The 27,363-nt window shown below is 32.1% G+C and overlaps 2 protein-coding genes and 1 pseudogene across 3 annotated transcripts; all 3 read right to left on the reverse strand.

Annotated features, from left to right (window-relative positions):
• Nucleotides 1–917: 917 nt before the first annotated feature.
• LOC129874592 (probable aquaporin NIP-type) lies at nt 918–2,319 on the reverse strand (annotated as a pseudogene).
• Nucleotides 2,320–4,570: 2,251 nt separating this feature from the next.
• On the reverse strand, nt 4,571–7,896 carry LOC129873325 (U-box domain-containing protein 2). Of its 2 annotated transcripts, XM_055948402.1 has the most exons (3): nt 7,450–7,896; nt 4,981–5,773; nt 4,571–4,868 (listed from the first exon to the last, which is right to left on the reverse strand). In XM_055948402.1, exons 1-3 carry the CDS (start codon nt 7,764–7,766, stop codon nt 4,857–4,859), a joined length of 1,122 nt encoding a protein of 373 aa, XP_055804377.1. In that variant the 5' UTR covers nt 7,767–7,896; the 3' UTR covers nt 4,571–4,856. The 2 variants fall into 2 exon arrangements, with proteins under 2 accessions (XP_055804377.1, XP_055804376.1); XM_055948401.1 differs by having other exon boundaries at nt 4,571–5,773.
• A 17,034-nt stretch (nt 7,897–24,930) lies between these two features.
• LOC129874767 (transcription factor RHD6) lies at nt 24,931–26,845 on the reverse strand. Its single transcript, XM_055950118.1, has 5 exons — nt 26,136–26,845; nt 25,616–25,726; nt 25,459–25,524; nt 25,313–25,378; nt 24,931–25,087 (listed from the first exon to the last, which is right to left on the reverse strand). The coding sequence occupies exons 1-5, from the start codon at nt 26,727–26,729 to the stop codon at nt 24,965–24,967; spliced, it is 960 nt and encodes a 319-aa protein (XP_055806093.1). The 5' UTR covers nt 26,730–26,845; the 3' UTR covers nt 24,931–24,964.
• Nucleotides 26,846–27,363: the final 518 nt, after the last annotated feature.

A 27,363-nucleotide genomic window follows, 5' to 3' on the forward strand; every position in this document is an offset into this window, starting at 1 on the left:
GATTTTGACCAACTTAAAATCCATCCAAACGGGCTCATAGTCCTTAAACTTCACGAGATTTATCAAGTAGACCTCTTAATTTTGCGAGTGTAGCCATTTAAACATTTTTTGTTTGCTTGTGGTTTCATTATTCAGTGACAGGATAATCAATCCTGTAATGATTAATAGCTATATTCTTATTTATTTTATGTGCAATTATTCGCTTTTTATATTAATTATCGTTTACAAATTGTTAAGTTACATAATAATACAAGGAAGGGATTTGTACGAGATATTAAATATTTTAACTTTATATAATCCAAATAAAAAAATATTTAATGCACATAATTTGGTTTATTTAAAATTCTTAGATATTTGGAGAAAACATATATGTCAATTTTGTTTCATGTTAAATCTATTTTTCTTAAAGTAGAAAAGGTGGACGATATTTGTAATAAAGCATTATATTTTTATATATGTCAGCTATTGGTAGTTGATTGAATTAATTGTTCATGTTTTACTTATTCATATATTAGTCATTCCACATTTTATTATGGATAAAATAATATATAGATTTTCTCATAATTTATACATGTACTATTAATTATGCAGGCTTAGAAATTGTCAACCAAACGCGTATAAGTTATGTGGAAATTAATAGAACACATAATATAAATTAAAGGACCATTGTCCAGTTGAAGCATTAATAAATTGGAAATACCTACATTTATTCTTCTACGACAATTCAAAAAACATCTACATCTGTTTTTCAACAGTCGCCAACCCTAGCAGATTTACTTATCAATCCGATATACTAATCAAGTAAATGTAATATAGCTGATGAAAAAAAAAGGAAATTTGAGAGAGAAGAGGTACAACTTCGAAGAAATTGCAGCAAAAATTTCTCATAAATGCAAAAATACTTTGTATTTGTGACTTAGTAATCAATGAAATGTCTTTTTTGAGTATCTGAAAAAAGTCGGACGCTAAAAAGTATGTTAAATATATGTGATATGCTCTCAGCTTCGAAGAGACGATACACTTTTGGTTAACTCACTAAGTGGTTTATCGGTGGATCGAATCAAATTGTACACGAATGCTCCGACTAGGGTTCCAATGATTGGACCAACAATATATACCCAAAGACCTTTGTAAACATGCCTCATTAATGCTGGATCAATGCTTCTTGCTGGATTCATTGATGCTCCTGAAACTGGACTGCATTTTAATTTAATTTGATTTAGTTTTTGGCAAAGAAAGGTTAATTTTTTCCATTAATTAGTGAAACAATTAATTAGCATATATACCCTGCTACAAAAACGTTCAAGGTTATGGTCATTCCCACAGGCCACAGCTATTCCAGCAACATGTCCAATTTGCAAGAGTAACACAGAGTATGATTAAATAAAATAATCAATGCACTTAGCCCATAAGGGATAGTTTGGTGCATGAAACATCCCAAACTCACATAGAGTTTGGGAGCGGTTATATGCCAAGAGGGTGTAACATAGACAATCTATCTTGATGTGATTTCACAGTTTGAACACGTAACTTATAGATCACACAAAAGATGAATTGTAAATTAAAAATGCATACCGCTCGATCATTTGTACCAACGCTAGAAATGACAAACATGAGAAGGAAAGAAATGATGATTTCGATAGCAAGTGATTGGCCATTAGATCCAGTTGGAACTGTACCAAAATAAGCTTCCGGAGTTGCGTCAAACATTAGAGACAAAGTTCCACTGGCCAGAATCGAACCCATTAGTTGAGCTATTATGTACAAAGGTACATGCAACACGTTCATTTATATTTTGGCAGTAAGGTTTAGTTCGATTATTATATACTGTCGATATACAAAATTAAATTTACGTTACATACTTCTTTCCATGGGAAGTGACCGAAGACGCTGAAAGTAATAGTGACAGGGGGGATTAAAATGTGCTCCTAATATATGTCCGACAGCGTAAGCCATGACCATAACAATTAATCCCATGTCACACATATTCCTGAAAATGTAACGGTCCCACCATAAAGCTTGTTCACTACAATCGATCCACACCCCGCAAATATTATGTTATATGTCCCTATGACCTCCACAATCAACTGCAAAAATTATCCCATTACGATTCAACTCATCAAATAATAATAAAACTTACACCAATATATATTCAATATTGGGTCAATCAGCATTACAAAATAGTCAAAGTACCTTTTGACCGATGACAACGACCGAAGGCAATGAACAAAATGCAACCTTGGTATTGGAGGCTGCTTGAACATTGCCTTCTTCCATATTCTGGGTGATTTCTTCTTCTTTCTTTGATACCATTATTTTTGTAACTTGATTAAAAAGAGTTGAAAGTAGGATATATTATAAGGTAGTTGTAATATACTTATTATATTATAGGATAAGAGACAGCTTGTTTTTCTGTGGTTTGCTAAGCTGATAATTAGGATAATTGATATCAATTGGAGAGTATTGGAGGCTGGAGTTTAACAAATCCAGTAGTAATTATTTAGTGTTTATAATAAAATAGTGCAAATTAAAAAGAGAGAGATACTAGGGGATTGGAGTTTGCAGATTAATACTGAAACTCCATCCAGCACTATTTATCTATCTCCTCCACTCTCTACTCACTCCTCTTTGCAAACCTTGATATATCTAAAATGATAAAAATAAAGCGATAAGATATACTAGCATCGTTATAGTTTGTTAGGATCGTAGAGAGCGTTTGAATCAGTGTTTATCTCATTTTCCGTGAATATCTGAATTAGTTCATGATTGCATTTTCTTTTTCTTATTCACATTTTAAGATAACAAGGAAGTAAATAACATATGTAATTATCTATGGTCAACCTAAAAGAAAGATATTTACCTTCTCAAACTAATAAATGGGGATGATTTGTATCTTTTTTTTTTTTTTTTTTGAATTATTACTCCACATAGGAGTAGTAGCGGGAGGAGATCACAAGGAGTTGGTCATTCAACTTTGAATAGTTAGAAAATCATGTAACTTTATTTTACAATCCAAATGTCACTCAATTATTGATATTTCACTTTTTTTTTTCTTTTTTAGTGTTTTTCTTTTTGTGATTTCTTTTATATTGACAAATTTCTTTTTCTTTTTTGAAATTTGAATTTGAATCTCATACATTTTTTTTTTAGTATATTACAGATTTGATTGGTGGAGTGAAACATGTCAATAAGATAATTAAAATGAATATCTTATTACTTCTTAAAAAATAATTTAAAATAGAATTACATTTCAATAAAATTTCATAGATAAATCATTTAAATACTTTTAAGTTGAGTGCATTTTGGGTTACTTATAAAACAAAGTTAAAGTAAATTTTAATTCAACTATTCAAAGTTGATCGACCATTCCGGTGAAATTCTACATATGGGATATGAAGAAGATAAATTTGAATTTAAAATTTATAATTTTTATTTATTTAGTAATTTTCTACCACATACAGAATATGCGTCGAAATTATTAAGTCCCACCAAACCTATCATTTGACATTAAGTATGCCCCTGCTTTCGTAATACCAAAATGTCAAAGTCCAAATTTTGGGATCATATACACTTTTACAATATCTTTTTGGAGGATCTCACTTAAATTGTACACAGACCACTAATTCGAATTACAAGATTGAAAAATCAAATAATCAGTGAATATTCATTAATAGTCAACAAACAAACAACCTTATGCATAATTTCTCAAAGTTGCAGCATTTTACTTTGCTTATAAAAAGGCACAAGTTTGGAGGAGGTCTCGTTAATTTCCAAATTAAAATAATAAGATATCTCTTCTACATAACTTAGGATTATGATTTTCTTGGTTCTAATTATTTTGTAAAAGAACATGATTTTTACATCACTCTTGACAATAGTTTTTGAGGCTCTCAACGGTTCAACGTTACTGGGCTCTTCCCAAAATGTGTCTGCTTGTGTGAAATATGGTCTGGTTTCAACGAAACGGCAAAAATGAAATATTTTTTCTTATGTGCACGAGTGTGTGAGCAATTTTGTTTGGTAATTGGATCTTGAGGCAAACATAATTGTCATGTCTCTCTCATAGTTGAGGCAAACATATTCTTAAAATTTCATAGATATTGCAAGCAGGCTGTGTTTTTATAAAAAATATACACTTACCTTTGGACTGTGAGCCCCAACTAACTATCTCATTCCCCACTACACAAAGTAGGTAACAAAGTTAGTGTTTGGTAGAATTTAGTTGTCTAATACTCATCAACTCATACTTGTTGGTAAAGAAGCCGGGTTAGTAAAATGTTTATAAACTCCAAACAGATATGGACACAGAGCCAAACAAGCTTCATTTATAATATACTTGATACAAACTGTCACCATCTAATAAAAGCTAACATAGGAGGTTGAAATGAAGAAAGCAACAGAATTTTGAATTCTAAGCACAAGTTACAAACAATTGGATCGTCACTGTGTAAAATTGAATGCAACATTAGAGCCCTGTTGCTTATCTATACATGCTCAACATGTCTTTTTGATCGAATAAGAATCACTTCAAAGTGTATAAATCTGAAAATAGCAAAAGACAACATCTAAATTCACATATAGAAGAGTAAAATGCTGGAACTTCCTGTACACAATTGTGGTTGCACATAATTACAATCATGAAAACCATGGTTCAAGAAGAAGGGAACTCCAACTAGCTGTATAAACTGCATGGTTGTAATTTATGTTACAAAGGCCAAGTTCATAAACTATACTTCTAAGAACTTATATAATTTTCCAAATTATTGACCGCTAAACAGTCACCTGGCACCTATCTAAGAGCCCGGACTGCCAATTTTCAGTATCTATCCAACTTTTCCAAATACAGAGAACCAATCTCACACAAGCCCCTGTTTCAAGAGGAAAAGGGATACAGGAAGAAACAAACAAAGGAAAAATCTATCATTTTGAAGTAATTTTGGAGACACAACTAGGAACAGACAGATCGGCTGGAGTGCATACCAGCGCCCTTTGTTGTAAATGTCTCAAACTTTGTTCCATGCTAACTTGTACCATCTCAGCGAGCATCTCCTTTGCTTTTCCTGATTGCTCCTCACAATCTATCTGAGATATGAGATTGGATACAATGTTCTCTAATGTGTCGGGCTCAAGCTCAGACCTCGGGTAAGGAGTGTCTCTCAGCAACCTCAAAAGTGTTTGTGCTTTAGTCCGAGACTTGGCTGTTCCTTGAACAGTCAGCTCTAGGAGACCAGGAATGACACCTTCTCTGAGAATTGGTTCTCGGTATTTAGAGCGGTCACTCTGACACATTGTCAGGAGAGCTCCTACAGCATGTTCTCGGCTTTGAGCTGATCCACTTTCAAGCACTTCCACCACTGCAAGTACTCCCCCATCCTCAGATATCAATGAATTCCTACCCTCTTCATAACACATCAAAGATTCTATAAGAGCAGTGCATCTTTCAGTAGTTTTTGAAGACTTTTTACAGGATTTAAGCAGAGAAACTGTAGAAGGAATTGGTTGTGTCCGCATAATCAATAATAGATTGTCTTGATAAGTTGACAGGTTGGAAAGAGCCATCACGGCATCGGCTTTGGCTTGTGTACTACCTTGCCTTATGATTTCCACTAGCAGAGGGAAGACACCAGAAGCACTAATTATGGGTTTAGTGGCAGGAGAAGCAGATAATGTGAGCAAAGAGGCAGTAGCATGATCCTGGAGAGTTGCATTCTCTGATTGAAGAAAGCCAATGATGGGTTCCAGAGCACCAGCATCTATGATATTTATCTTGTTTCTGGAGGTGAAAAATGAAATGAAATAGTCAAACAACTAAGTTTGAAGCTCCAAAGATAAATACTTGCACACTACAATACTGTTTGAAGTTGGCAGATTCACATTTCAATATTATTTTAGATTAGATCGCAGAGATGGTAACTATACTTTCCTATCTGATGAAAAACAAGCAGTCCAGCAGTCACATATAGGAAGAAATCTGGCTCTCATTTCATTAGGTTTATATGGTTTTTGTCGAACTGATTTCCTATTTAAATAAAAATGTAGTTTTTTTTTTCTAATTAAAATGATACTATAATGGATTCGAGTAGCCAAATTATTAAAAACAGCAACCAGAATTTAGCTTCCATGTATAGAAGTCCTTACTAACTAGGGTGCTCTATTATTCTGTCAGATAAGTCTATTAATAAGGAATTAATGGAAGCTAGAAGGAGTGCACAGATAGAACTGGGATACGGAGCGGGAAGCAATGTAAAGGAGGAAAAGACTTGAAATTTTATCTCGACATACAAAGAGGAAAGAATCTGAACATGGTCGTGACTAAAGAATTGAAATGTCAAAAGGGTATATTCCCCCAAGAATTGGATCCAGATCATTTGACACTTTGGAACAATGAACAAATAAGAGTAAGAGCGTTAAACAGTACAGAGCAATCACTGAAATCTAACATAGTTTACAGCATACCGAAGTACTAATTAGTCTAATACCATAAGGGTCGTTCCACTTTAAATTTAGAATTTGATATTCCCCATGCAAGGTTATGGAAAAGAGTAATCCCTTTGAGTGATCAGCAAATCTAAATTGATCGATGCATTATTGCTATTAAAGTAGCAACAACCATCGTACAGTAGAATATTTTTATTAAGAGCAGAATTTCTTTATCAGAGAAAGGAATCCAATCCATGTGACAGCTTCACAAACAAGATAAAATGAAAGGTAAAAGGGAGACAAGCAGATGGGGTAAAGAATTTAAAAGAAGAAAAATAAAAGAAAGCATGTGGATAAAAGAACAGCCCCACCTGCAAATTTAAGCAATTTGATTCTTAATGCATCCCGTGTCAAGGGATCGATCAAAAAGCATTTTCAGTAAATATGCCTCTGACTTTTATTAACTTTAATAAATCTTCAAATAGAGGTAACAACAGTAGTATAATCTTTTAATGAACCAATCAGAAGTTGAAACTACTGCAGTAACTCTGTTCAGTTTAACCAAAAAAATGGAAGGCAATTCTTATCCTTGCGTATTTTGATGCTTCAAGAATCAAAAACAAAGGGGAATATCAATGAAGCCCCACCACAAGAAAACTAGCACTTAGAAATTAAAGTTTCAATCTTTATCACTGAAAGTTGAATTCTTTAAATACAATAACCACCAATTCTAAGGTCACAAATATTTCCACAACCTGAAATAAAAAAATAGGACCATCTCTTACTTTTCCGAGAAACCAAACAAAGCGGGGAAAAAGAAAACAGTAAACTAAACGAAAAAAGGCAAAAACAGAAGAAAAGTATCAACTTCCCTCACTAACACACTGATTCCGAGGAAAGGATGTATAAGTAGAAACGAAAAAACCAAGAAAGTGATGGAAAACTGAAAATTCCAAAAATAATATCAAGAAAAAATCGAAAACTCAGAATTGGAATCAGAATTAAGCAAGTAAATAAAATTAAACGTACCCTTCGTCTTTTACAGCGAGATTAAGGAGTGCAAGAAGAGCAGCTTCTTTGGATTCAAAAGATTCAGAACGTAGCATATCGACTAGGGGTTTAACGGCGTTAGAAAAATGACGTCGGTAACGCTGAGAAGTCTTGGTTAGACGACGGATCTCCTTGGCCGCCTGTATTTTCAAAGTGGGGTCATCGGAATGAATAAGAAAAAGGGTTTGTTGGACTGCAGAGGACGTCGCCGTTCGCCGAATATCTCCGTCGGAAAAGCCGTCGGTGGCACTGGACGGGCTGTTCAATTGGACAGAAATCTCGCCCTCCGAGTCCATATTCTTTTTTATGCGTGAATTATTGGGAGCAATAGATAGGTATTAATGGAAAAGAGAAAAATAAATATCTGAGGTGAGCTTATTCAAAGCTCAGAGGACGAGAGGATATAGAAAGAGGTTAAAAGGAAAGGGACAATATAGTTTATTTATGTAATATACAGTAGATGTATGGTAGTTGCAGTAAACATTTCCCTTTTTTTAAAAAAAAAGTTTTTTGAGAAAGAAAAGAGAAAAACGAAACGTAAGGTTGAGATTTTTAGAGGAAGTAAAGAGAGGTGCCGTGGCGTTAAGCAACAGTTACAAGAACCCACCACCAAAGATTATATTAGCTAAATTATATGAATTCATATAGTTAACTGATAAATTGAATTTAAAATATGTATTGTTTTATGATTGAATTGTATTTATTAAACTGATAAATAAATATAAAAAGATTGAAAGCATGTAAGTTTTCATCATAAAGTAATTCATCGTTCTTAAATTAATACTTTTTATCTGTGATTTGAAAATAAAATGAAAAAATTAATATAAATTCTATTTAGCTTATATTCTCACCACGTTTTTCTATTTTTTGAGTGAATATTGAATATCTGATGAGAAATATATTTAAAAAATTCTGGGACTGAGAGGTTTTTTTATAATTATGTCAATGGCTTTTGGTAGTTGTTTGGTCTTTGGGATTCCTTTTACCATAGAAGCACTTAATCTTATCCATACGAAGGAAAAAATTACTTATACGGCTCCACTTTTCCTCGTTCTTCCTTGCAATAATTTGTGCAGGGAGATCTTATTGTTTCAAGTTCCTCTTTGCATCACATATGACCAAAAAAAAAGGTTGTCCACGCTCCTATTAATAAATGGTATATGTTTGAATTTAAATTTTTATTTATCAATTTTAAAATATAATATGTATACATGAATTTCTCAAAACATTTCCTAGAATTATTTTTCTTGACTTATAATTAAAATTTAGTATCCCTCGCAAATTTTCATTCTCTCATATTATTTACATGCCCGCTTTAATAATGAAAGATTTAAACAAAAAAATAATAATATGATTTAGAAGGACTCTTGGACACTTCTAGAAATAAATTTTGAAAACACGAGTTGTATACTCTTCCTAAATCCTAAATGAATATAAAATATAGTTATTTTCAGCTCTTAATTTGCTGATTTAGCTTTAGCAAAGATCAAGATTTTGAAATTTACACAATTCATTTAATTTATTGAATTTAAAAATTATAATTTTTATTTATTTAATGATTTTTTAACACATACAAAATTTAAATCAAAATTATTAAATTCCGACAAACCTATAATTTGACATTAAGTATGCCCCTGCTTTCATAATACCAAAATGTCATAGTCCAAATTTTAGGATCATATACACTTTTACAATATCTTTTTGGAGGATCTCACCTATATAAAAAAAAAACTTGGTCCTTATTTATTCATCACAAGGAAACCGACAAAAATAGACGTAGTAGTCATATGAAAATGATTTTCACTTTTTCAATAGTAGATGTTAGTTTAGTCATATAGAAATGATTATCACTTGTTCTAATTGTTCATGCACCATATGAACTCTCTGATGGACCTCGTTCAAGTCATTATAAAGCTCAAAACAATAAGAAGTAAGCAATTGTGATCGAGTCAAAAATTTTATTAAAAAGGCTCAAAATTTAAAAAGTAAAGATACAAACTAATCAAAGAAGGTTCAACATCTACTATATATACATAAAAAATTATTTTAATTATATATAGATAATATATTTTTTTGTCGAAGGGTGTTCGGCTGAACCCTTTGAATTCAAGATGGCTCCACTACTAATTGTGACATTTATAGTGCGTAACACTTCCAAGATAGCCATTTACGCTCATTTTAATTATTGAGCTTATTAAAATTAATATATTCTGTTAGAATATATGAAAATATATTCTGACAGGTTGTAACAGATTGTATATATTTAGTTCCTAATAATTAGATATTTAGTTTTCTTAATTATAGCCTAATTATACTCTTGTATTTTGTAAATATAAACTGATAAAAAGGGCAGCCCGGTACACTTAAGCTCCCGCTATGCGCAGGGTCCGGGGAAGGGCCCGACCACAAGGGTCTGTTGTACGCAGCCTTACCTTGCAAATGAGGTTAATGAAATAAATTAAGAGATTAATCTCTTTCATGGTATCAACTATCTAGGGCACGATCCAACCTTCTTTATTCTTCTCGGATTTCCGCTGCCTCCGCCCTTCTCCTCTCCCTCTTTCTCTCTTATCAATTCATGCAAGATCCTATCGGATAATTGATCATATTATTCCTCCGGCAGCGGGCACGGAGAAACGGTCTCAACAAGAGAAGGACAAAGAGCTGTGGTCCACCTTTGACGCCACAATTCTCCAATGGCTCTACGCTACTATCTCTCATGATTTTTTGCATACAATTTTTAAACCCGACACCACGGCAATAAAGGCTTGGAATCGCTTGCATGACATATTCCAGGATAACAAACACTCTCGTGCTGTCACCCTCGAGTACAACTTCACTTATGTAGACATAATAGATTTTCCAAATGTCTGTGCCTATTGTCAACATCTCAAACCTCTGGCGGATCAACTCAAGAATGTCGGCTCCCCGGTCACTAACGATCAACTAGTTCTTCAACTAGTCTCTGGCCTTACCGAGCCCTACCAAGATATGGCCACTCTTATTCGCCAACGTGACCCTTTGCCTCAATTTTATTAATCTCGTTCGATGCTCACTCTTGAGGAGGCTGGTCATGCTAAGAAAGCGTCCCAAAGCTCCTCCGCTGCCTTAGTTGCTTGCTCGTCCGAGGGTCCTCCTGATATTTCTGATAATTCCTCTTCCAACCGCAATACTAATAGTGGGAAGAGGAACCACAACCGAAGCAATAATGGCGGAAAGTATTGCGGAAACAGTGGTGGTCGTGGAGGCGGAAAAAGAGCTGTCAGAATCAGCGGTAATGTAGGCCGTGGTGGTCATCTGGAGAGCAGCAACAGCTTCGGCACTAGGCAGCAGTCAGCGGGGCAGAACCCACCGCCTTATTCTCCATGGACTAGCGGGCAGCAGCGGATGTGGATGGTATCATGTGGTCCTTGGTCTATACCACCATGTTCATATCCTTCAACTTCTTGGTCCCAACCCAATTATAGACAGCAGCAGCCACCATGAGTGGGTGTTCATGACCCCCGACCTCAGCAGGCCTACACGGCAGCCCCTACTCCTACGGATATTGAAGCCTCCATGCATACTCTTGGAATTACTCCTCCCGATGCAAATTAGTACATGGACACCGGTGCCACTTCTCATATGAAATCCACATAAGCTAACCTCACGTCTTATTTTAATAAGAGCAATAAACGTGGTATAATAGTTGGTAAAGGCCAATCTATTCCAATTCATGGCTATGGTCACACGACTTTGTCTTCCCCGTGTCCTCCCTTACACTTAAACAATGTTCTCCATGCCCCTCACCTAGTTAAAAATTTGGTTTTCGTCTGTAAATTTACCACTGATAACTCTGTCTCTGTTAATTTTGATCCCTTTGGATTTTCTGTGGAGGATTTTCAGACGGGAAAGCTGGTAATGAGGTGTAACAGTCGGGAAAAGCTTTATCCAATCACTAATTCAGTCACTTTACCATCTACTTTTGCTGCTTTAGCACCATCTCTTTTGCATATTCGTTTGGGTCACCCGGGAACATTTGTGTTGAATTCTCTTAGGAGGAATAAATTGATTGATTGTAATCAAAGAAGAGATGTTCGTATTTGTCATTTTTGTCCTCTTGGAAAATATGTTAAGTTGCCATTTTATGCTTTGAATTATAGCACTCTTATGCCATTTGATATTATACATAGTGATTTTTGGACATCACCCGTTTTGAGTTCTTCAAGTCATCGATATTATATCTTATTTATGAATGATTATTCTAAATTCTTGTGGACATTTTCTTTATCACAAAAATCACAAATCTTTTTCACATTTTTAACATTCAAGACATTTATTCGAACTCACTTTGAGCAGGACATCAAGAATATTTAATATGGTAATGGCACGGAATTTGATAATGACCTCTTTCGAATGTCATGTCCTCACACATCTCCTCAAAATGGAAAAGCCGAAAGACAAATTGATACGATTAATAATATTGTTCGTATCTTTTGGCCCTTGCTTCCCTTCTCCCTTACGTTTTGCATCATGCTTTGCAAATGAAAACTTACCTTCTCAACATCCTTCCTCATAAACTGGTAAAGTATCAATCCCCTCTGCATATTCTTTATCAGAAGGATCCCTTTTATTGCCATCTTCGTATATTTGGGTATTTATGTTATCTTCTTATTTCCTCCACACTCATAAACAAACTTCAACCCTGGTCAACCCCGTGTATTTTTTGGGGATATCCGTCACATCATCGTGGATATAAATGCTTCAAAAAATCATCATTAGCCGTCATTTAATATTTGATGAGACGCACTTTCCTTTTACCAAGTTACATACTCTTCAAAATCACACGTACAAATTTTTAGACGATGGACCCTCTCTCTATGTGGTTCGTCATCTCACTACCTCTATAAACCCACCGGATCGCCACCTTCCTCCCACACCGCTGCCCATCCCGTCGTGCCCAGCCAGCGAATCTGCCTTCTCACTTAGGCAGATTGCTCCTTTGCTGCCTGTTGGGACGACCCCAGTGTCTTCTCTCGCTTTCCCACCTAGCTCTCTTCCTTCACCCACTCCCGTCTCTCCCTCTAGTCTACACACTGGTCCTGTTACTAGGAGTCATCATGGGATCTATAAGCCTAAGAGGTCCTTTTACCTTTCTACATCCATCTCGAAGTCCCCTCTACCCCATAATCTTGTGTTTGCTCTTCGTGACCTGAATTAGAAAATAGCTATGGATGATAAATAGTACTCTTATTCAAAATAAGACTTGAGAGTTGGTGCCCCATCCTCCAAATATTAATGTTATTCAGTGTATGTGGATTTTTGCTCATAAAAAAAATCTGATGGTTTGTTTGAGCGACATAAAGCTCATCTTGTAGGTGATGGTGAAACCCAACAGATTGGCATGGATTGTGGTGAGATATTTAGTCCAGTTGTCAAACTAGCGACTATTCATACGGTTCTTAGTTTGGCTCTCTCCAGGGCGTGGCTTATTCATCAACTTGACGTCAAAAATACTTTCTTACATAGAGAACTCAAGGAGACTGCTTACATGTATCAACCTTTGGTCTCTCGGGATCCTGATAGACCCAATCATATGTGTTTGATGAAGAAATCTCTTTATAGGCTGAAATAAGCTCTGCGGGCTTGGTATAAGCGCTTTACTTATTATGTCCATACCCTTGGGTTTTCTCATAATAAGACCGATCATTCTTTGTTTGTTTATTGTCGAGGTACTTCTATGACTTATCTTTTATTGTATGTCGATGATATTATTTTAACTGCTTCCTTTGATGGTTTCGTCGGTCTATCATATCGTTTATTAGCTTCGAATTTGCTATAAAGAAGTATGCGGTCGAGATCATTGACCGAGCTGGCATGTCATCGTGTAAGCCATCTCCTACTTCGGTTGCTCCAAAACCTAAGCTCGGGGCTACTATGAGCATATCGTTTGAGGACCCATCTCTTTATTGGAGTCTTGCAGGGGCACTACAATACCTCATGTTCACGAGACTGGATATTACTTATGTTCTGCAACAGGTACGTCTATTCATGCATGACCCACAGGATGAGCACATGCACACTCTCAAGCACATCGTGTGCTACCTACATGGTACTTTGGATTATGGTCTTCTCCTGTATCCCTTTTCTATAACCACTTTTGTCTCGTATACTAATGCTGATTGGGGTGGGTGTCCTGATACACGATGTTTGGCGTTGGGTTATTTTGTCTTTATAGGTGATAACTTGATCTCATGGTCCGCCAAACATCAAGCTACTTTGTCCCGCTCGAGTGCAGAAACAGAATACCGAGGGGTTGCTAATGTGGTTTCTGAGTCATGTTGGTTGCGAAACTTGCTTTTGGAACTTCATTATTCTATTCCACATGCTACTTTGATTTACTCTGATAATGTTAGTACCATATATTTGGCTGATAATCTTGTTCAGCATCAACGCACTAAGTACATTGAGATGACTATATATTTTGTACGAGAAAATGTGGCTCATGGCCAGGTTCGAATTTTACATGTCCCCTCTCGTTATCAGATTGCAGATATCTTCACCAAAGGCCTTCCTTTGGTATTATTTGAGGATTTTTGGGACAGTCTTAGCATTCGGCGACCTCCCGCTTCGACTGCAGGTGTGTGTTAGAATATATGAAAATATATTCTAAAAGATTGTATATATTTAGTTCCTAATATATAGATATTTAGTTTTCTTAATTATAGTCTAATTATACTCTTGTATTTTGTGTATATAAACTGATGAAGTTAATGTAATAAATCAAGGAATTACTCTCTTTCAAATTCAAAATAGTTGATATTTAAAAATTAAATTAAATTAAATTATTAATTTTCATCTGTACTTTTAGTACCGAGAGATCAATATGATTAAAAAAAACAACTGAGATAAAAAATAAGTAAGAATAATTTAATCAAATATAATTATTCTTTTTAGTTAATGCTTTTTTTTTTTAGGACTGTACAAAGAAAAATATGACTAGTAAAATAGATTCATGGGAGTATATTTCTCTCTTTCCGAAATCTTGTCATAGGCATATTTATTGTTGGTTAATTTTTTTTTCATTTCTCTTTCTGGTTTTCCCTTTCATTATCAACTTCATTTTGTAATACTTCCATTGCACACAAAATGAAAGTTTAGGGTACGTGGGTAGAATCGGATAATACTACTATTCAGAGTAATGACACTCTTAAGAATGATGATAATTATAATTCAAGACGAGCTTTGATTTAGTAGCTCTGCGCAACCAAGACATGTAAATACGAAACAAAGATATGAAGCAAATGAGAAAAGAGATTGATAATGATAAAGAAGATGAAAAGACATCTGATGACAAAATATGATAAAGGTGAATAATTGTATCGAAAAATTCTTCAAGATGCTTTATATATATATTATATATTATTACCAACTATAGTTCTTACTTTTGATTGGCTGATTGATCGTATGGATAACTTTTCCGACAACTAAAGCCGACTTGGTTTTATTGGCCGGCGGCAATTGCCGATGTAAGGGGCTGAGAGAGGTGGGGTTCCATAATAGCTACTACTAATATATAGACTCGTAGGTCAAAATTAAGATGCCCTTACATAGTGGCAAATACTTTTCGTCGGTTTAACATATTAATTGTGTGCATTATGTGTTGGTGCCGCGGGATTTTTTTATTCCACTTATTAATATTTTTTTAAAACATAGTTTATTTATATATAATTAAATTAATTTTTATAACGAATTACAAAATAATGAAATACTTGTATTATATTATGGAAGAACCCAATGGATCGTTAATAATTCTTCTATTTGGTGAGCATTGTTTAAAATGAAGATGTATCAGGACGTACGTGATGTATTGAGATATTGAGTGATATATTCGAAACATATATATGATGTATTCGGAATAAAGACTCAATATATCGGGGCGTTTGCAGAATGCATCCACATTCCACCAATTTTTTTTTTTTTTTTTAATTTAGAAAAGAATACGAATTTTGTTTAAATTAAATGTTCTTGGCAGCCGTTTGACTAAACTAGGCTCCTAGTACTAACTTTTCTTTGCCTATCCATTCAACAGTTTTAGATTCCCTTTAGTTAGTCATTATATTCTACACTATTTCTCAAATAACAATATTTAATACAAATTCACTTTAAAAAATATTAATGAGTGTCCTTTTCTGAATTCACGTATAAAACGAGATTAAATTTACTGACTTAAAATCTTGACGGCGAGCAGACATAATTTAGTTTTGCTACATTAATGGGCAACTAAAAAGGAAATATTAAGCTTAAACAAACACCGCACAATTGTTCTTGTAATTAATTATTTTTTTCTAAACGACGTGTAGAGTCATAATTAAACTATATTTGCATTGGCCCAATGGTTATGATGTAGTGTGAATTTAGTAGGTTTAAGTATTAGTAGGCCCTTTAATTTGACTATTTTTTATAAGCCATTTAATGGGGTTCAAGTGATTGAACTCATATTGCTATTGGTTCGAATTAGTGGCTACTAATATTAGTAGGCCATTTGTCATGATTATTACACCATCCGCAGAGATGAATATAGTATGGTAGATATTGAATTTTATATCCGAATTGAATTTTTGATATCATAGTTATGATATTATGGTATTTTATATGTATTTTTTTTATATTTGATATAGTATACGATATTTTTAAATTATTCTTATTAAAATATCGAAAATCGTACATATATGTACAATTATATATAATTGTATAAAATAAAATTCTCATATATTATTATAATATAACAAATACATAACTAATATTCGAACAAAACTAATTGAAATATCTTTTTTTGTGTAATAATGATTAACAATAGAAAATTGCTTGTACTTTTTTTGAATATTTTTTCATGTGTAAGATTATGATATTAAAATGTTTCTTAAGAATTTAAAGTCATATTTTTTTATTATGTGAGTATATATAAGTCAAACAAATATGATTAGTGATTTACTACGCTACAAAGTATCAAACCATACTCATCAAATAATATAAAATTAATTTTATATGATAATAATTTAATATTTTTACAAATCAAAATTCTAAATTATGGAATTGAAATTTTCAATAATGTACTATTTCATACCATGCTTACCCCTACTCCATGTCAAATTATGACTTGTAAACGTAGTTATCTCAACCAATTTGTGTCATGGATTAAAGTTTTCAAAAAGTGGATGCGATTTAAGTAATTAAACTCATATTGTTATTGGTGGGATAAGTTGAAAAGTCAATCCAAGTTGCCACGTGTTTCTGGCATATTCGTAGAGTACACGTTTTCTTTTAAGGCATCCAACATAAAAATTATGTACCCCATGAAAAGGCCCAAAAAAAAAAGAGAAAAAATAGTATTATATTCCTTTCTTGGGTTTCAAGTGATTATTCATTAAGCTAAGTTTCTACCTGCTGTATAAAAGTGTGTAAAGCATGATATATATTAATATAATAATAGGACCCCCAAAGCTTTCTCACTTATATATGATGTTTTTTCACGTTCTTTCTATTATTAAGTATAATTGTTAGGTGATCTTAGTTATTGCTGTAATTAATTTATATTTGGGACGGAAAGATAAAGTACTAATAAGAGTATAATCCCTTTCATTATGAGTTTTATTCATCTAAAAGATTTACGACTGATTTCAATTTCAAATAAAATAAAAACAAAATGTTTCTGAAGCAAAGAAATTCTCCAATGACACAGAGATGCAGAAACGATTATTTGATAATTAGCAAATAACACAATAAGAGAGGAAGTCATACCATGTGGAATTAATATTAATTTTAACAAGCTAATAAGATACATTTTATATCTAGTTTTGTGCTTAGTTGATCTATCGTTTAAGAATAAAAAGAATTATAGGGACGTTAACTGGTAAATATATTTTTGGTTATAACTAGAAAAAATTTATTCCCTAGCATTTATCACTTGATCATATATAGTTAAGTGCCGTATATTGGATTGAGTATAATTTTCTTAAATTTTTAACTCATGAATCTTTAAAAAAAAAATACAATTTTAATAATTTTCATGAAATAAAACCACAATCGGGAAAGTACAAAAATCAAAATATATTCCTAAAATTACACATGTATGATTAATATGTAACTCGATTTGAATAAAATCTTGAGAGAATCCAAATATTCTCAAAATCAAATGCAATATATTGGATCAATTTGGTTTTATCTATAAAGTGTAAAATAGAAATGTTCCCACAGTACATACAACTTTAAATGATTGGTGGATAGAAATCAATATCATTCAAACATGCTTGATATATAGTACGTTCATTTTTCAAATGTGGGATCTTAATATTTGACATGGTATTTATTTGAGCAATTAAATCAAAGCGTTGATTAATGGTCGTTATCATCAGATTAAGACTAGACGTATTCCATTATGGAGACCAATTGTCCTACTACACGTTGTAAGACTGCTGCTACTATCAATCAAATTTGAACACAATGTTAATTGTCTCACTTCTTCCAAAAATTCCATTAAGCTTGCTGGTTCATTGCTTTCTTGTCTTCTATCAAAACAAATAAAAATAAAATTTCATGTTATTATAGACCCCCTATTCCGAATTTATGTACTACATATACTATATATTAATATGACGAATTTTGATTTGACAAAAAATTTGAGAAAAAAAGAAAGACAATCATATAAGTTGAAAATGTTTATAATTAACATACAAATTAAAAACACATTTAAACTAGTGGCTTTGAATATTTCATGACATTTTGTGATTATAAGAGTATGTCTTTAATGATAAAATAGTTAATTAAAATTTAATTAATGAATTATCAAATATAAGAATATAGTACGTTTTGGAATAAACTAAACAAAAAAAAAAGTAGTGTCATATTAAATGGAATATAATATTGTACTATATTTTGATGCTTAGTGGTGAAGGCCACTACTTGAAAATTATTTCGGCAAACAAGTGGGTGATACCAAAAATAATAATTAAAAAACTTACCTAAATAGCTTTAGTTATAGGGTTATTGAATTTGAATAGTTATAAGTATATAATTTATCATAAATATGTATAGTTTATATCAGATTTTTACTATATTATAATATAATTTTTCCTTTTTAAATTTATACAGTAATATATTCGTAAATATAGGATAGTAAATGAGGTAAAAATTTGATACAATAAAATTGACATCCCTTTATTCACTCCCCCAAAACTCTCAGCTTTTCATTATTAAATTAATAATTATTAATTACTTATTTAAGAGGCATGTACAAATGGATTGTTAATAGATTAACCAAAAAGATAGGAATACATCTGTTGTTATATTTTGTCTACATTGTTCTTCTTCAGCTGTAGTAATTGTATGCACTGGGAAAAAAATTTCGTTGTATTTGATTTACGTATTATAATACAGTGTAAATATGTATACAATAATTCAGTGTGCATATTAGTGCCTCTGTTATTAAAGAAGAAATTGATGCATTGAACAAACTAAAAACGGTGAGAAAAAATAGAACATAACATAAAATAATATCAAATTGTATTCAAATATGTTAGCATAATAATACTTACATTTCAAATGAATAAATCATTTATACAACTAATGTATTATATTATCAAGGTATATATGTAGTCTTTAATGTATTAATATATCAAAATAAGATAAAAGTATGACATATTTCTCTGTACCTAATACCCCAGTTATTGGGGAATTGTGCACACGTGTCTTGGATAATGTCTGATAATTGATTAGGAGTGCATTTATTGCTTTTGGGTATTAAATATTTGTTTAATTACGTATAATTTTTTTTTAAAATTATTTATGTATAATTAACTTTGCTATTTAATATATAATCATATTCGTATAATATAATAAATATAAATTGTACCTATTTATATTAAATAAATATTGATTTTTATTATATTCCGTAGATTTTCCATAATATCAACAAGTGGGTTTAAATCATGGACGAAATAGAACACATGCTTTAGCAACAATTGTGTGAACATGGACTGTGATACTCCCACAAGCTAAGATGCATTCATAGGCCCAATAACCGTGAGGCCCATCTGGTTTGAAGGAGAAAATGAAATTAGGAAACAATTTTGATTGGAACAAAATACAGTACATTTTAGAGACAATTATTAGTGACAGATCCATTTTAGATTTAATGATAATTAATTAATGCTAGTAAAAACTCTAGCATTCTTTGTGAATTTGCATATTAAGGTACAAAACGAATATGGCATATATATATATATATATAAAGAGGGGGGGGGGGGGGGGGGAGGGCATATGAATATGATGTGGTTGAGAGATTAATTATAAAGAAAAAGAAAAAAAGTCCTTTATGGGTAAGTTCAATCTACGAAGGTCGAGAAATTCACAATTTAGATCATAAGTTGAACTGTGAATACCTAAAACGTTACTATCAAGTTTGATTTTTTTTGAATGAAATGATACCTCAAATGTTACTGCCAATTATGTTCATACTAATTTTGTAAAATTTCAAAAAATATTATTTTACTAAATTAATTTGAGTAATGATTTACTTCGATCAAAAATTCCGTAAAAGCTACACGAGCGTGCCCATCATTCTCGAGTTTCAGAGTTGCCCATCTCGGGATTTGCAATCAGTTTCAAACGGATTCTTGATCATTAAAAAAAAAAGAAGAGAAAACGAGAAAATATTGAGAGAGATTTCCATATGGTTACTTAGTATTTATTAGAATAGAAATTAAAGGGTCAAGTGCAGGAATACTTGAATAAAATATTATTAATAAGAGACCCATTCAGCATTTAGTGATAAGGTAATAACATCTATATGTAAGTGGATGCCAACGCAACTGCATGCCCATCATGACTCACTTGGAAGACAACTTAGCTAACAGGGTGAAGTATGCCTTTTTCAACTTTATTATTTATGTACATATATAAAATCAACCCACACATGCTGTTGTTGCCTGTTAGTGACAGTGCTCAGAATTTATACTAAAACTATTCAAAATATGAACAAACAAGCATACGACGAAGTTATATAAGGAAATTCAACATTTCGTATAATTTAATTTTGGCTAAATTCATTGATAGCTCTTTAAAGTTGGCACCAAATTTCACTTAGATACCTTAAGTGAGTGATGTTAACTTTAAACACCTTATATAGAATTTCGCTGAGTCATTTTGACATTTTTTGCTGACATGGCAGAGCGAGTGTGATACACTCAACTATAGCTCGTGAAAGACTTTATTTAGCCATTTTTATTTTATTTCTCTTCTTCTTTTCCATTTCTCAAGCCACCACCTCCCACCATTTTTTCAAGCTTAAACTACTTCAATGGAGGTCGAATTTTTTATTCAAATTTATTTTTAAGCTATTTTTCTTCTTCTTCATTGTATTGCTTTTCTAAATCTACCATCACCTCCCTCCACTTTTTTCTATACCAACACCCCTATTTTTTATTTCTTCTCTCTTTATTTCTTGTTCTCACCATCACCATTAATTTTATCACTATCGTAAGAATTTTTTAACTTTAATTTTTTTTCCAGATTTGAAAACCGCACCCACCATCATCTTCTTCTCTTTTCTTTTCTTTAGATCCAACAATTATAATTATGAAAAAAAAGTGAAAATCTAAATCTAATGAAAATCATAAAATGAAAAAAAAGTAGAGAATAAATTGGGGGTTCGGGAGGCGTGATAAAGTTTGGGAAGAAAGGAGGAAGGAGGGGTGGGGTAGTTGTGGTGGGGTTTAAAAATAAGTATTTTTTAATAGTTATTTGTGGCTGAAATTTACTTTTTTTCTTATAATGTATTTTTTAAATATTATCTTGCACTCAAATGCCACATGTTATTTTTTAATAAGTCATAGTGTTAGGTCATTCGCGAGTGTGTTATACACTGTGTAATTTTAGCTGATTGTTAAAAAAATATCAAAATGACACAGCGAGACCCTGCACAAGGTGTCTAAAGTGAACATCGCCTAATTAGAATGTCTGAGTGAAATTTGATGCCAATTTTTAAGAATCAACGATGAATTTGGCCTTTAATTTTTCGTCGAAGCGGCTCCGCCCTCGATGGCTATACATGAATGGGTATACGTATGTAATTTCTATCATAATATAAATGACAATTGACTCTGTTATTGAGTACGTGGACATGAGTTTATTCCAAGTTCCTCCAATTACGGGATATGTACTAAAGATCATGCATGCAACCTATTTTGCCTTTAGCTCTTCAACTCTCCCCCTCTCTCTCTCTCTCTCTCGTCCTCCATTTTATTAAAATACTTAATTATAGCTTTACAAGGATAGTGTAAGTTATTTAACATTACCAAATTAGTAATATTAGTAACTTAGAAAAGGTAAGACAATTAAGTAAGAGTAAATATTTGCACAGATATAGTAGAATTTTTTTTAACGCTACAAGACAAGTCAATAACTTTTAACATTTACGTTCTATTTGATAAAAAAACATGTACTTTCAATATATGAAGAAAAGCTGTAAACTCAACCTACATTACGTACTACTATCTGCACGAATTAGTAGTACTGAATTTTAGTCGTTTAATTAGTTGCCCATACAATCTGTTCCCAACTTGAACATATGCATTAATTAATAGATCCCTAATAAGTCCAAAATAATTCCAATTAATTAATAATATTTTTTTTGCCTTCCCATTCTCTTTAATATTATATTTCATCTACAATTAATTTCTCGAATATAATGATTATGAGAACGTACTTACATATGCACGTGTAGATACTAATATATTATTCTTGCTTCCCGGCCTGCTATATAATGATTGTATTAAAAGAAATACTGATATAATATTAGTGAATTATCAACATTATTGAAAATGCCTATTACAAAATCAAAATAAAACGAGTTAACGTTTTTTTCTTGAAAGTAAACAAAGTATTGTTTACACTGAAAAGTTAAGGGTAAATTAGTAAAAAAATAATCTTATTTATAATTTCTTAAAGAATGTACTACTATTAAAATAAAAAAGAATCCCACTCTGGCATTCTCTAATAATGATGATTGATGAGGGACAACGAAAGTACAAACTCACTCATGTGCTTTAACATGCTTAACAGCTACTCTTAATTCCAAATTATCCCTCACAAAGTACCTAGCTATGTGTGGAGGGAATAAGAAGGATTAGTGAATATATTAATTAAGGTTATCATTCTTTTATTAGTTTTCGCTACAAAAGATATTCTCCCTCCGCCACGAAAGTAAATTAATCTCACTCTTGTGCTTTAACTTGCATAAATGTATCAGTAATATAACTCAAGTACATAGCAATAAAATGATTGTGCATGTAAATTTTAAATATTAATTCTGATCACCAGTTGCTTGTTGAATGATGAAGCGGCATGATGCATGACTAATACAGTACCGAATACCGCGTGGAAACCAAAAAAAATAATCAAAGGTATATATAATTGGTGGCTGGCAAGGCAATTATCAACTGATTGCATGCGCCCAGTGACGGATTCAGAATTTCGATTAAAAAGTGTCAAAATTTAAAGAAGTAAAATCACGTAGAAGTCAAGAAGTGTCAAGTGTATGTGGCTCCTCTACTGGAATGTGGTATATAGATCATTTTGATGCTTTTAATTTATGCATGTTTGTAAAAATAATCAAAATTAGAGACTGAGCTAATCCAGTTCTTTTTAATTTGATGAATCTTGATTTCATGAGACAACTAATTAAATCAATTACATAAAAGAAGTCGACTTTTGGTTCATTTGATTTGGAAATCATTCCATCGATCGATATATATCGTTGGGAATGCATTTACCACTTTTTGTGGCATTGACATGTGATGATCAACCGGCCATGTGAACCTTATTTAACACCACACATGACATTTCTTGTCCCACGTACTTTGTTTCCTAATATATATATATATATATTACAATTAATACTAATATATGGAGTAGTAACTAACTAATTTGGATCTATCTTGTTTTATTTTTTGATAATTACATATAAACAATTTTGTTATAATCACATTAGTAACTTAGAAAATTATGTAACTATCCTACTGTTAGTGTAAATAATATTCTTATATTATCTGTCTGAATTTTAATGAATTTTAGGCGAATTAAACAAAATTCTGGAGATATGAAATTATTATAACATTTCCAATTTTATTGCTCTTTATGTTAACTTTTACTTGTTCCGTATATTAAAAATTGATGTTCACTTTCATTTATTCGATTTTAAAAAATCAAAAAATAATGTATTATTTTATACCTATTTTACCCTTATTATTAAGTATTAATTATTTCTAATCCATCTCTCCTCTAATATTCTTGTCTGACCTTTTTCTATGCTTCTATTGAGTCGAGGGTCTTTCGGAAACAACCATCCTACATTGGTAGGAGTCAGGTCTGCGTACACTTTACCCTCCCTAGACCCCACGATGTGGGATTTCACTGGATTGTTGTTGTTGTTGTAATTATGGATGATATAATTAACTTATTATTTTATTGCTTCTTATTAAAATGACGTGTCAAGTAAAACATGTACCAGTAAACGCATGGACGGAGGGATTATACATAAATCCATTACTTTTATGCAGTCAGTATGTCTGTTTTGTATAGGATCGGTTGGGTTGTAGACTAGATACAAAATTTTGGCAGTTTAGATTATTATTGAATAATTTATTTCATGCTTTCCCACAGTTGCTAATTGTCAAAAGTATAGTATACCACACAAGATGTTCCAATCATATTGACATGGAGTTTGAATTTTTTATGGCTTGTTTGCGTCGATATGCAGGCTATGTGCCATTGTTTCAATACTCTCATATTATATCATTTTAGAAAATATTAGTCCCCCATATCTTGAATTTCGAGTCCGCTTCTGCTCACCTCGAGAAAAAAAAGAAAGAAGAATGGAAAATCGCTAACTTGGATTGGACCACTTAATTTGTCTAACTAAGGATGTGTACTTTGGTTGATGATACTTGACTAACTTCTTTGTTGACATGCATTCAAATATATCTTGGATTTAATTTGTTCAAATTAGTCAATTAATTATTTCCTAATTACTCCTAAGAATTTCTTCATTCTCAATATCAGGAACCTTAAAATTGAAAACTGAAAGACTGTAGCAATAATTGAGATAGCTTCTTCCATAAAACTAAATTTCATTCCTATATTACAAAAAATAAAAATAAAATAAATCCCTATATTACACTGAACTGAGAAAGCATGACAAAAAAGACGAACCTAAACAAAGAAGATTTTTTTTTCCAATTTTTGATAAGATGGTTACACAATCTTGACCTATTTATCTTACTTCTAATTAAAGAAAAACTCCGATAAATAGTACTATGTGGCTCCAATTTTCACCACCATATTAATTAATCCTCCAAAGGGAAATATTATTTCCTTTTGAAGCCATCAATACGATACTTCAATTATTTGTGAAACGTCCTTTTTCATCAATAGAATATAATCTAGCTAAATACTATGATCACTTGGAGGTTGAGTTTCTGTCTCGTTGAGTAGCAAGGATGGCATCAATGGCCTCTTTTACTTGTGAAATGTCTGGAGCTTTTCCACCTTGTGTAGGCCAAAATTCATCTGTTGCCAACACCTATATTCATAATGACGTCATGAGTTTAATTTTTATACGTTGACTCATTGTTCTATATTTTTATTATGTCGGTAATTACTCTTATCAAATAATGAAATTTAGTAACCTGAAAAATAAAAATAACTAACTTTGTACAGTAGGATAGCGTAAAATTGGAACTTAATTCAATAGAACAAAATTCAGACAAAAATATATACTCATGAGACTTAATTTATAAATAGTCACCTTCACTTGCAACTGAAGAAACTTGACGTAACCAATTGCTTTCTCCAACATGGTGACCAAATCAACCTGCATTAATTAATATGTACCATAAATGAAACATTAAAAGGATTTAATTAAGTAATTAATTATATTAACCCTGTACGTACCTTGGAACCATTGGGAACAAGTTCTTGTAGTATCTTCAGACGCTCACTAATCCGTTCTCTACGATTCTACAAACAAACATTCCTTTTTCTTCTTAAAAAACACGCAATAATTCAATTTTTTTACAAATTAATTACTTCAAAAAGAAGCAATTCAAACCTTGGCTGCAATACTCTGTGGATCCTTTGTACCAATTGAATTATTATTATTTGGTTTCCCCTTCTTTGAACCCGCTGTACATTGCTTCTTATTTGTTTGCATGCACTCTTCCTGCATTAAATTAAATTAAATCAAATCTTCAATACCTATAGAATTTAGATGTTGTGAATTCTGAATCGAAAAGGTAGTCTTTTAGAGTTAATATATCTAATTCTATATATACTTTATTTTTCGTACATATAAATAGGTTGTAGCCCTAAACTACTGAATTTTACCTAACTATGAAAACCTATGATTGGATTCGCCACCGGATACTTAATTACAAAAAAAAATGGCATCAAATAATGTATCGAGACATAATATAATTGAATACCAATTAAAATCGTATCTCAAACTTTTAGATTAGATAGTCAAATAATTCAATATTGGATTTCAAATCTCATGACCGCTAGCTATAAAAATTAAAATATTTTTTACGTGTTTGACCCATGAAAAATAATGGGACGTGTGAAGAAATTACCGTGGAGGGGCGCTTATTGAAACGTGATTCCTCAACATGAGTAGCGGTGCTTGCATTAACTTCAGAATTTAGCCATCCAAATGGTATTCCATTATTATTGGAATTCTCATTAATCACTCGAGGACTATTGTTACTACTTCCCTTAGGAGTAACAGAATTCTGGCATTGCAAAATATTATCTTCCCAAACAGAGCCTTCCACTTGATTAATACTACTAATCATTCTTGGATTTGGGCAAAATCTTTCACTATGCTCAAAGCTCAACAAAGATCCATTTGCTGAATGTATAAAATTACCATAACCCCCTTTGAAGTTAATAACAGATTGTCCATTGGAATTGGAACTACTGGGGCTAGAAAGGGAAGAATTAGAACTGCTTAAAGCAAAATTCTTGGCTATTTTTGGAGTTGTTTTTTCTGAATTTTCACATTCTTCAAAAATTGACTTTGGAGGTTCTTCATGGATCCCATATAACTCTGGGGATGAATGATCATTCATCCCAAATTCACCTTCATAATATTGATCATAATTGTCAACCATGCCCATTTTTGTGTCACTCATAATAACATGTTCTTTGGCTAGTGCCATAGACATATTTATGAATTAGAGAATTGTGTATAGACCAAAGAAAAGATCTAGAAGAATATAATAAGAAGCTAGCTAGCTCTAAATTTTGTTTTGTTTGTTTGTGGCTTTTCTAGTGAAAAGGTCCAATTGTCTTATTGGAACAAGTGTGAGACTAAGATACTACAGTATATATAGATTGCAATATACTTCCTCCGTTTATTAAAATAAATATTCATTTTTACTTTTCTACTATACTGAAAAGTAGATTCCACTTTTTTATTTGTCCAATTTAAAAAATTAAAAAAATATTATCATTTTATTTCTATTTTATCTTTATGGTTAACTCTCCTAATTATTTCCCATATATAATAACTAAAGGCGATATAGTAAAAATTACTATTTTATTTTTTATAAATATGTAAGTCAAATATGAACAAATAAACATTTACAGGAGTATTGATTAAAATATTTTGAGATTGATAGTAATTAATTAGCTGTCAGAATTGAAAGAGATAAGTGATTAATGTTAAAATAAAAATAGGAGAAATCAGCAAGACCTTCGGCGTTTCTTACGCAAAACGCACGTCTCAGATTCCCAATTAATACATTGTTAATTAAGAGCCCGTTTGGATTGACTTTAAGTTGGTCAAAACCAATTTAA

This window comes from Solanum dulcamara, chromosome 11, assembly GCF_947179165.1.
Source record: "Solanum dulcamara chromosome 11, daSolDulc1.2, whole genome shotgun sequence".
NCBI classification, from domain to species: domain Eukaryota; kingdom Viridiplantae; phylum Streptophyta; class Magnoliopsida; order Solanales; family Solanaceae; genus Solanum; species Solanum dulcamara.